This window comes from Brassica rapa, chromosome A07 (genome assembly GCF_000309985.2).
Source record: "Brassica rapa cultivar Chiifu-401-42 chromosome A07, CAAS_Brap_v3.01, whole genome shotgun sequence".
NCBI lineage: Eukaryota > Viridiplantae > Streptophyta > Magnoliopsida > Brassicales > Brassicaceae > Brassica > Brassica rapa.
Window position 1 is genome coordinate 346,549 of NC_024801.2, and position 12,324 is coordinate 358,872.

Genomic DNA, 12,324 nt, shown 5'->3' on the forward strand with positions numbered 1-12,324 from the left:
ATAACTACTATGCAGAAGTTATTGAATTATTAAAAAGATCGTATAAGCTGATATATATATATATGAAAACAACAAATTCTAAACCTCTCTATATTGGATATGTCCATATCTTTTTAGCATGATATTCTCTAAACAAACTAAATTCAAGCGGAAAATGAAATATAAGACGGGAAGATCATTTGACTAAAAAGTAAAAATACTCTAGTAGTTACAAGCTCCTTTCGTATGGACTATTTGATAAATTTTCAGAAAAAAAAACACAAAATATATAACTTTTAATATGAAACAAGAATAATACGGCAGAACATCTATTATATATTTTTGAAACTAGAATAAAAATATAGAGCTTTTACAAAAATATATAATAGAATATAGTATATAGAGCTATACTATAAACTAGAATAACCACGATGTAAAATATATAAACGTTCATTTTTTGAAACTAGAACAAAATTATAGAGCTAAATAGGAAGCTTAAAACGGCAGATTGATATATAAACGAGAGAAAGATAGGTCGATGAATCTAGAAATAATTTGAAAATGCCAATATATAGAGACAGTCTAAAGAATAAAAGGAAGAATGAGCTCGTAATAATCAAGATGTCAAGGTAAGAAAACTAAAGAATAAAAAGAGGTTTTGTCATCCCGTAGTCGCAGTTTCACGTCTTGACGTCTCAGAAGTATGAAATGTCTTCTGTTGATTGAGAATCTTGAGATACTACATCATCTTGTTCTGAGTCTAGTTCCACATCAAGAACATCATGTAAGGCAGCCCAAAAGACCGCATCAATTTCTTTATGTCATAGTTTTTTTCACTTAATGATTTGGAAGGAGGTACGTGTCTAGTTTTTTGTTTTCTTATTTTTTTTTGTCTAATTTCCTTTTATTTTGAATAGGAATAAGTAAATTATACCATATTAGACGGACAAAAAAATTCATAAAATAAAACTATTAACAAAATCTCAAGAATCTGAAACTTAAAAAATATAGGTACATGTTTAAATATACACTATAAATATATATTATATATTTTTATATTTCATATACAAAAACTATTAACCTTTTTTATAAAAACATATAATAAAAATATAATCACAGTCACATTTTTTGCCACATTTTTTTTTTTTACAAATTAGCAATGATTCAAAATGTTGAATGTTTCTTGCAAAATTTGCAAGATATTTGTTTATGTTGCAAAAAGTTACAATTTAGTAACGAAATTATGCAACGTCTTTTATAGTTGTTATTTTGCAATAAATTTGTAATGAAACTGTAACAAATATTGAGCATTGCAAAAATATTGCAATAAACATAGCAAATTATATATTAACAAAAATGGATGTTGCAATTTTTCTGTTGCAAAAGAACTATTTTCTTGTAGTGAATGTATAAAATATTTTCAAAACAATTGTAATATAAATATAACTCGATGTCTGGTTTGAACTTTTACCTTAAGAAATTATTTTGTTGAACCAATTATTTAGTAACTTAGAAAATTAAACTAAATATATATCTACACTATTAAATTATTGTATTTTATTCCCCCATTTTTATTGACCTATTTAAAAAAATTAATTTTATGAAGATCTAAACAAAATCATATGTCGAACAATATTCATCCTATGATTTGGTAAATAAATAATAGGTAAATTTTGTGATCAAATAGTTATTAGATCACAAAGTCCATTTATCAGAAAAAATATATCTAATTTGTGGATTCAAATTATGTACCTTTAATTTATGTCATTTAAAAATATGTTTAGACTATTACTATGTCATGTTTTCTATTTTGTTTCTATGAATTTGCTTACACTTTTATATTTATGTATGAGTACAATATTATGTAATAACAATTTCCTAATGTAATAATTAAATCTAAATTAAATTTAATGAAAATATATTATTCACTAATATAATTTTATTACATATAAAATTTTTTAAAATAAATTTCCACAACAAAATAGGATCAACAATATTATTATTATTACTTCAAATGATATAATATGTTATTCATAGTCCATCGAAGCGCTTTTAAGTCCGTATGCAAATGTGATTCTCTTCATTTTATAACTTTTTTACTCATGAACTATGTTCGTCCATTACCACCAATTGATGTCAATCATTATCGACTGTATAAAAAAGTTCAAGAACCATTTAATCGACTGTATCAAAAAGTTCAAGAACCATATCTATTAAGCAAATGCTCTCCGAGCAAATCTATACTATTAAATAGTTAAAGGTATAGAAGTGGGGGGTTATGTGTCATGTCATATAGGTAATGTGCAAAAACATTCAAAGTTGACCCGCTTCATTTGTTATTATAATAATCTAACTTTTGACCTGTCGATTTCATCAATTAAATTAACTCTTAAGGAGAAAAGCAAACATTTGCTTTTAGATTTGTTTTAATTAAAAACTCAGAGGGGTGGGTGGGGGACAGTTTAAAGAGAAGTAACAAACATTTATATATATTTATTTCCAAACTGAAATGATAACTTAAGAAAACAACGATCTCAAGATCATCAACAATATAAAATCAGAAAATGTAAAAACCTTGTTTTGACATATATAGCATCATTTAAAAAAAACCCTTAAAAATCTAAAAGCCTTGTTTTGACATATATAGCATCATTTTGCAAACACTAACTAATAATAATGAAACTGTTTCCAAAAAGAAAAAACTAATAATAATGAAACTAGCACTTTGTGGTGTGAAGCGAAAACATTACAAAACATCTTTAATCGGGTACACGCATAGGTTTTTAGTGTTTTCTTTACCCAAAATGTTTCACACAAGAAAATATTAGTTCGTTTTGAAAATAAATATAATTGAGTTCTAGTTGCAATATTTCGTATATTTTACCCCCATATTATTTCTTGTTTTATTTAATCACGGAATATATATTTTGAAACTTTTAATCACGGAATATTTGTTATTGTAATTAATTAAGTACCGGAAAATTAGCATACTAAATAATAGAACTCTTCTATGTTCTATATATATAAAATGTTGGTGTTGCTCTCTGAGCTGTGATAGTTGATAGCTCCACAGAAGAATAGACAAAAAAATCCTTACTCAAGCAGTCCACAACTCCAAAATTTAGATAAAACATAAAAAAATTAGGTTACTGTTTATAAATACACACAGTACAAAATTGACCTTACATTGTAGTAATAATATTCAATGATTTTCAAATGATAAAAAAAATACGAGGATCCTGAGGGGAGTTGTCACTATTATCAAGAAAACAACTTAAGGGTATATATATTAACCTAACACCCGAAGCTTTAACATAGATCCAGCAAAATACTCGAACAACAAAACAAAAGTTAAAAAGACATGAAACAACAACATTACTTGGTCGTCGTCTTCTTTGTCCTTTTCAGCTTTCTCCTGGTATAGCTTCTTCTTTATATGAAAACCCTAACTAATCAAGATTTGATTTATACATCTAATATATATATAATATTTGTTATATTTGTTGGTATATAGTTTGTGAATCTGAGTGAAGGAAGATCAGGAGGAGTTGCAGAAGAATATTGGAAGAAGATGATGAAGGATGAGCCATTACCTGAACCAATCAAAGATCTTCTCAACAATCCATTTAGGACAGGACAAGAGAGGTTCGTCAAAGATTTTAACACCAAGTCTATCGTCATCATCTACCACAATCCTAATGTATAATCAATTAAAATCATATAATTTGGCTCTGCGTTTATGTATGCATCAGTTTACACATGCACCATATAAGTGTGTATTAATTAAGCAAATAACACATGCTTGAGTTGTTGTAGACTTATACAGTTATACTTACTATAGTTTATAGTGAAGAAATGTTAACCCTATGCTTCAGACGTTGTTTGTTTGATATATCAAAAACCAATCTACTGTTTGTATTTTTTCTCTCTTTTTCCTATATTTTGTGAAGTTTGTGTAATTAATATTCTTCTAACATTGAAGTTTATTTAATTCTATTCTTGAAACATAAAAGAATATTATATTCAATTTAAGATTTGTAATGATTTGATACAATTGTGATATCGTGATATCGTGTCAAGAGTCTAATATCAATCAAAATAAGTCATCCTTAAAGTTACAAAGTAAAAAAACAATAGTGTATTTCATAAATGTTAATAACGTGGACACCAGTCACACCACCAACGGTTAGTGATATCGTGTCAAGAGTCAAAATCAATAAAAACAAGTCAATCTTAAAGTTACAAAGTAAAAAAAAAACAATTGTGTATTTCATAAATGTTAATAACGTGGACACCACCAACGGTAAACAATGTTCAAAAGAAAAAAAAACGTTGAATGTAGAGAAAAGAGAGATCCACAATATACGACCACAAACACTGATCAGTCCAATTCAGTTTTTTCACTTTTTATTTATAGTAATTTACCGCGGAACAACAAATTTACAATATGGTAAAAATCCTCAACGATAAACTGGTGGTAGGGCTGTCGGTTGGATGTCTATGGGTGTGGCCTAATTCAGACTGTGTTGCGCGGGTAATGGGTAAGCCCAAATATTTCATGGTCTAGTTGGGCTAAACTCCAAGTTTATCCATGGACAAATTGGGCCAGTCGTTTTGGACACTGAGCTAACCAGTGAAATAAAAAAATTAGGTTTTCTAATATTGGGGAAAAATCGATCGAATCGATCGGTCTCTGCTATTCGATTCATCTGCGATTTTGCGATCAAAATCAATCTCTGCATCTCGATTCGTCTTCTCCGGCCTTGATTCTCTTAATCTGAACCAGATTTCTCCATTCTCTACGTCTGACTTCTTCTTCTTCTCGATATATGCATTTCAGGTATGCTTCATGATTCGATCTCGGTTTAACTTGTCATCCATCTCGTTCTGTGTTGTGTGTTTTAGCTTCGATCTTATTCTCGAGTTTTAGCTTCAATCCATCTCGGTTTATCTCTTCATCCATCTCGAGTTTAGCTTCATTCTGATTTAGTTTTTTTTTTCTGATGAATCTCGTTTAACTTTTGTTTTGTGAATCTGTGATGAATCTCGTTTTTACTCTTGCTCTGATGATGATGATGAATCGTTTAGATTATAAAACTCATATTTATCGTTTTGTTTTGGATTCAGAAACACGAGGAGTTGTATGAAGATTGAAGCTCAAGTTATCTCCTCGATATAGCCGTTATCTCTGCAAGAATCTTGTATTCTCTGTGTATCTCCTCGGTAAGTTTCGAACCACTCCTTTGTATGATGATGAATCTTTAACATTCTAACTGAGTAGTATCGATGAGTAGCAATGCTATGAGCCTATGATAACTGATTATTGATGAATCTCTAGAATCTCGTTTGCATAACTGAGTGGTATCTTTATGTGTTAACTGAGTAGCAATGCTATGAGCCTATGATAACTGATTATTGATTATGTGTTGTCGGTTTTGTGTGTTCATGTTTCTGAGATTCTACTTAAGTTTTATTTTCTTAAATTGAGTCAGTCTGGTTATGTGTTGTGGGTTTTGTGTGTTCATGTTTCTGTGTTCACAGTTTGCTAATATTATTCAATGTATCCTTTACAGATTGCCTTCACTTGCTACTTGCCTCGGCTTTCTCTTCAGACTCAAGGTATTAATGTATTATTTCTCTTTGAATGACTCATAACTTGTTTATATACCATGATAACTCTCATTTAAATATTTTTTTGTTTCAGAAAATGGAAGCTATAAAATTGAACGATGATGGTCAGAATGATGTGATGGATGAAGATATAGAGGATCATGAAGTTATAGAGATATCAGAGGCTAACAGAGGCACACAACCGAAACAAGTTCAGTCACGCCGTAGAGTCTCTAGGTGCTGGAGAAAGTTTACTATAATTGGAAGAAAGCTGTCTGATGGTACAACTATGATCAGATGCAACCTTTGTGGAAGGGTTTACTTCTTGAATCTTCGTAGAAATGGAACCTCAACTCTGACTCGTCATATGAAGGTATGTTCAAAAGCTGTTGGAACACCTAGAAGTAGTTCTAGGAATGTGGATATAATGGTGTTCCGTGAGATGGTAGATATGGCCATTATAGAGCATGATCTTGCTTACAAGTTTGTAGAGTATAAGAGGATTAGAATGGCTTTTACTTATGCTAATTCTAGTACTGAGTATTGGAGCAGAAACACAACAGCTTCTGATGTGTTGAAGATTTATTAAAGTGAGAAGTAGAAACTTAGGAAGGGTTTGTTTGACAACAGGTCTCTGGAGGGCTATTACCATCGAAGGATATCTCTGCTTGACTGCGTATTACATCGATGCTGAATGGAATTTGCAAGCTAAAATATTGGCTTTCACGCTTTTCCTCCGCCTCATTCTGGAATAGCCATTGCTATGAAGCTGGTTGAGCTGCTGAAGGAGTGGGGACTGGAAAAGGTCTTCTGTCTCACTGTAGACAACTCTTCTTCGAATGATAGCATGCAGAGTATCATGAAGAGATAGATGCACAAAGATCTGGTCTGCGGTGGCGAGTTCTTCCATGTACGATGTTCAGCACACATCCTTAATCTTATTGTTCAAGACGGCTTAGCAGTGATTGGAGAAGATTTGCAGAAAATCAGGGAGAGTGTCAAGTTTGTTAGAGGATCAGAAAGCAGGGAAATAATGTTTCAAAACTGTGTTGAAACAGTGGGAACCGAGGTCGAGGGTGATGAAGGTCTGGTCTTAGATGTAAGCACATGCTGGAATTCTACTTTCCTTATGCTTTCTAGAGCTATCAAGTTCAAAGCTGCACTTGGTAACTTGGCAATGTAAAACCGAGTTATGTGAGTTTTCTCTCTTATTCTGAGTGGAGGAGAGCAGAAGTGATATGCGAGTTGTTGAAGCCATTTTCTGAGATTACAAATTTGATTTCGGATTCCTCATACCCAACATCAAATTTGTAACCCGAAATCAAATTTGTATTTCAACGAAATTTGGAAGATTGAGTATTGGTTGAGAGCTCATGCAAATTATTTTGATCATGTTATTTGTCAAATGGTGAAGTGTATGAAGCTCAAGTTTGAGAAATACTGGGAAAAATACAGTGATATCCTTGCAGTTGCTGCTGTTTTGGATCCAAGACTGAAATTTCACTTGTTAGAATACTGTTTCTCGGTTTTGGATCAGTCTACTTGTAAGAGAAGGTTGGCTAATGTTTGTTCAAAGATCTATAAATTGTTTGGAGCTTACAAGAAAAACCATAGAATCAGTAGTGCTGCAACAACTTCACAAGGAGAAATACCCGATGTTCCAGCCGGTTATGGGGTAAGTTATGCTCTGTAGTCATTTCTGATAAGTGATATGAATTTCTGATATCATATAAGTGATGTTTAACCTGGCTTTCAGGGATTCTACGCCTTCTTTTCTCAGAAAGTTGTTGGCAGTGGAAATTCTGCTCTCGACATATATTTGGATGAGCCATTGCTTGACATAGCCGCTTACAAAAAACTGAATGTGTTACATTACTGGAGAGACAACTCAGCTCGGTTCAAAGAGTTGGCAACAATGGCACGAGAGGTTCTGAGTATACCCATACCAACTGTTGCTTCAGAATCTTCTTTTAGCATTGGTAGTAGAGTCCTTAACAAGTACCGGAGCTGTCTTCTACCTACTAATGTCCAAGCATTGGTATGTACAAGTAACTGGTTAAAAGGGTTTCCAGAAATGGGTTAGTGTTGCTTATAATTTGTTCATATAATAAATTGCTTCAGAATCTTCAAGAATCTTGTTTTTTGTAGGTGATGAGTCTGTTGAGAAGACATAAGAGGAGAAAGAAGAAGAGGGTTAAGAGAAGGAGAAAGAAGAAGAGAGTGGAGAGTCTATAGACTTGACTTGAGGTATGATCTCTACACTTTACTCGTTCAATATTGCAAGTAAAATTCGTTTGAGTTTATGGTGTTGATGAGAAGATCATTTTGTGGTTGTATTAAGTTTAAGAATCTGAGCTTGAATCTTCTTTTTTCTTTGTTGTTGCAGTCTTCAGAAGAAAGAAGAAGAGAGTGGAGACTGGAGAGTCTAGAGACTTAACGCGAGGTATTATCTTGTACTTAGAGTGAGTCTATTGTACTTTTGGATAAGATATTGAAATGTTCATACTAGAGAACTCACTACCTCACACTGATCTTGTCATTGTTTACTTATTGAAGTAGCATCTGATCTTGATTTATAGATGTGATCATTACATTTAAGCTTCGATAGTAAGTGAACGTTTACGTTTGTGAATTACTTATGACTGGTTGATACATAGGTTAAACTTGATATTCTGATAGAATCTTTAGCAGATTGTGTTTTTATATTGTTAATACTGTTTCTGTCCAAGATCTTTCATCTCAAATTCTCTTTTGAGATAGTCTGATGCCTTTTGTATTTCCTTTTGAGTTCCGATAGTGTTAAGATCATCAACATATACCACGATTATTACAAATCCGGATATTGTTTTCTTGATGAAAACACATGGGCATATAGGATCATTCACATATCCTTCTTTTGTTAAATGATCACTGAGACGATTATACCACATACGTCCGGATTGCTTTAACCGATATAATGATCTTTGCAATTTTATTGCACATAACTCTTTTGGTTTGAAACTTAATGCTTTTGGCATTTTAAATCCATCAGAAATTTTCATGCAGATATCAGTATCTAATGATCCATATAGATAAGATGTAACAACATCCATGAGACGCATCTCTAGATTTTTATCAGCTGGTAGACTCATCAGGAATCTAAACGTGATTGCATTCATAGCTGGAGAATAGGTTTCTTCATAATCGATTCCATATCTTTGAGAAAAATCTTGAGCCACTAGACAAGCTTTGTATCTCGTAACCTCATTTTTCTCATCTCGCTTTCAAATGAAAACCCATTTGTACCCAACTGGTCTCACATCTGCAGGTGTGAGTACAATAGATCCAAATACTTCTCGTTTATTAAGCAAATCAAGTTCGGATATTATTGAATCTTTCCATTCTTTCCAATCATGACTCTTTTGACATTCATAGACAAATTTTGGTTCTCGATCATCGATTTCTTCCTTTATTTCACTTGACACAATATATTAGAAAACATCATCAACATCATCCTGTTCATTTCTATTCCATATCTTCTTATTATGGATGTAGTTGATAGAAATCTCATGATTCCTTTGTGACTCATGATGCTCTACTTTGTCAGTGTTCTCATCATTTGTTTCTTCCAAAATACTTTCTGCTATTTTGGGTGTGTCTTTTATCTCGGCATCCTTTTGTTTTCTAGGATTTTTATTCTTAGAACCAGCAGGTCTGCCACGTTTCAAGCGTGTTCTAGACTCTCGTGTATCGTCTGCTTTCCTTGCTCATTTGATACTTTGATACAAGCATGAGCATTCACGGCTGGTATATGAGATTTAGTTACCGTCTTGGTATCTGCAAATGCATCAGATAGCTGATTAGCAATACTCTGTAAATGCATGGTTCGTCGAACTTCTAGTTGAGACTTTTTAATAGGAGGATCAAGATATTGTAACGAAGGTACACTCCATTTGATATCATTTTCTACATTTTTGTTTTCTCCTCCTAGAACCGGGAATACTTTCTCATCAAAATGATAATCGGCGAAACGTGCCGTAAAGACGTCACCAGTCTGTGGTTCTAGGTATCATACAATTGATGGAGAATCACAACCAACATATATTTCCAATCTTCTTTGTGGTCCCATCTTTGTACGTTGTGGTGGTGCTACAGGCACACATACCACACAACCAAAGATTATAAAGTGGGAAATGTTTGGTTCTCGACCAAACGCCAACTGTAGTGGGGAATACTTATGGTATGTACTCGGTATGATCCGAATGAGTGCTTCTGCATGCAAAATAGCATGTCCCCATACAGAGGTTGGAAGTTTTGATCTCATGATCAATGGTCTTGCAATCAATTGCAGACGCTTAATTAAAGATTCAGCCAAACCATTTTGCGATGAACATGAGCAACAAAATGTTCAACTTCAATTCCCGTTACCATACAATAGTCATTGAATGCTTGGGATGTGAATTCACCAGCGTTGTCTAGTCTAACTCTTTTAATAGTATAATCAAGAAACTGTGCTCGCAGTTTGATTATCTGAGTTAGAAATCTCGCAAATGCCACATTTCGAGATGATAATAGACAAACGTGTGACCATCTACCGTATGTGTCAATTAATACCATAAAATAGTGGAATGGTCCACAAGGTGGGTGTATAGGTCCACATATATCAACTTGAATTCTTTCAAGGAACTTTGGTGATTCTTTATCGATTTTGGTTGGCGATGGCCTTACGATCAATTTTTCTAGAGAACATGCAACACATGTCATTTTATTCCCTTGAGAAATCTCCTGGATTTTCAGTTAATGACCATGTGAACTTTCTATGATTTTATGCATCATTGTAGTGCATGGGTGCCCGAGGCGATCATGCCATAATGTGAACTCTTATGGGTTCCGTTTTACTACAAGATTTGATTCGATCTTATCGATATAAGTATGATGTAATCCTGAAGGAAGTTCTAGAAACTTTTCCAATATTTGTTTTTCTGCCACATTTCTCAGAAGTTACATACATGTATTTCTTTCCATTCTCAGTTGCAGACTGAGTATCATATCCGTGAAGATATATGTCTTTAAAATTAAAAAAAACCATGTTAGAACTCGGAGAATATAGAGCATTATTTATGGAAATTTTTATTCCATTCCACAACGTAAAGTTTTCTTTACCAGCTCCTTCAATCACGTCTGCAGGACATGATATTATATTGACGACAATTCTTGTCGGTTTTATATTAGAGAAATATCTCTTTTGTCTCAGAATAGTGTGTGTTGTTCCACTATCTTGTATACATATTTCACGAATCCGTTTCTTGGATTTTGTTCCATGAGCATTATGATCCATTTATGTAATTGTCATAAACATTAATAAAAAGTGAAACATGAAATTTATTCATTTAATAATCATATAGAAAAACACACAATAATTATATATTAAGTCGAGGTTAAAAACATTATTATTCAATTAAGACAGGAAATGTAATAATTATACATGACAATACTGAAAACTATTCAATAGTCTTATTATAAGCATTTCGGTTCTCTTCAGGAGGAATCTAGTCCAGCTCATTTGTGAAGTCAGAGGCATCGAGGTACGATGTCCCTTCAAAGTTTTCAGTGAGGTTCACTTCTTTATCTTTGCCTTTCGTGGACTCTTGATATAACTTACAGAGATGTGGAGGAGTACGACAGGTACAAGACCAATGTCCTTTACAGCCACATCTGTAACACACTGTCTCACGCTTCTGGGTGATATCCTCTTGAGTTTCTTTACCCATGGAAACTTGTTCGGATCTAACCCACTTGTTAGATCCCTTCCATTTGGGATTGTAAGTTTTCCCACGTTTGCTGTTGAAACGGCGGCACGATCTCGGTTGGTCTGGTTTCTCCTTTCTGATTTGTCTACCGCCGTAGCATTCACTTCAGGAAATGCTTTGGTTCCCGTAGGTCGGGAATTGTGGTTTTTGATCAGGAGCTCATTGTTCTTTTCAGCCAACATGAGCGCAACCATCAATTCAGAAAATCTCGTGTACCCGCATTTTTTGTAAATTTTGGGCAGGAAGTGGAGCTGTTTGTGGAAAGTGTTGTACGTTTTATTCATCATTTCTGCCTCAGAGACAGGGTTACCACAGTATTTCAGGAGTGAAACTATCCTCAGGACAGCGGAATTGTATTCCTCAACCTTTTGAAAATCTTGGAACCTCAGGTTTTTCCACTCTTCTAGAGCGTAAGGGAGGTTGACTTCTCTCTGCTTATCGAACCTTTCTTTTAAAGTTTGCCACAGTTAAAGTGGGTCTTCTATGCTTGCATAGTCATGAGTGACGTTCTCATCGAGGTGTTTCTTCAGGAAAATTATCGCTTCAGCCTTATGCTCAGGTGGCGATTTGTTACCGATTACAATTGTTTCAGTTAACTTTTTCATGACCAGATATGGTTTCACGTTTGTGACCCATCCGACGTAGTTTTCGCCAGTTATTTTGAGAGCCGGAAATTGAAGATGTTCAATTCTTGCCATTTATATTTCTAAAACACAAAATATTAAATTTTATTAGAATTTTGTAATTTTAAAATGAACTATTTATATTAATAATAGCGCATAGAAAAGTAAACCGACATTAAGCGTAAATTCTTCAAGAGAAAATTTTCCAATAAAAAGACCGTACATAGAAGCAAAAATTAGAATTGCACATAAAACCAAAAATATGCGAATCATCTTTCTTGCAATGAAAACCCGAAATGAAGCGATTTGAAAATATTTGAGAG

At 33.3% G+C, this 12,324-nt stretch overlaps 1 protein-coding gene and 1 pseudogene across 1 annotated transcript; one reads left to right on the forward strand and one right to left on the reverse strand.

Annotated features, from left to right (window-relative positions):
• Window positions 1-3,292: 3,292 nt before the first annotated feature.
• Window positions 3,293-4,240, forward strand: LOC103828193. Its single transcript, XM_009103803.3, has 2 exons — window positions 3,293-3,397; window positions 3,494-4,240. The coding sequence occupies exons 1-2, from the start codon at window positions 3,341-3,343 to the stop codon at window positions 3,683-3,685; spliced, it is 249 nt and encodes an 82-aa protein (XP_009102051.1). The 5' UTR covers window positions 3,293-3,340; the 3' UTR covers window positions 3,686-4,240.
• A 774-nt stretch (window positions 4,241-5,014) lies between these two features.
• LOC117126462 lies at window positions 5,015-12,139 on the reverse strand (annotated as a pseudogene).
• Window positions 12,140-12,324: the final 185 nt, after the last annotated feature.

What these genes read in the sequence shown, in the direction of transcription:
- LOC103828193 (XM_009103803.3), top strand. Translation starts at nt 3,341, where the DNA reads ATGAAACAACAACATTACTTGGTCGTCGTCTTCTTTGTCCTTTTCAGC. An exon ending in TCCTTTTCAGCTTTCTCCTG is followed by an intron (nt 3,398 to 3,493) that starts GTATAGCTTCTT and finishes GTTGGTATATAG; the next exon opens with TTTGTGAATCTGAGTGAAGG.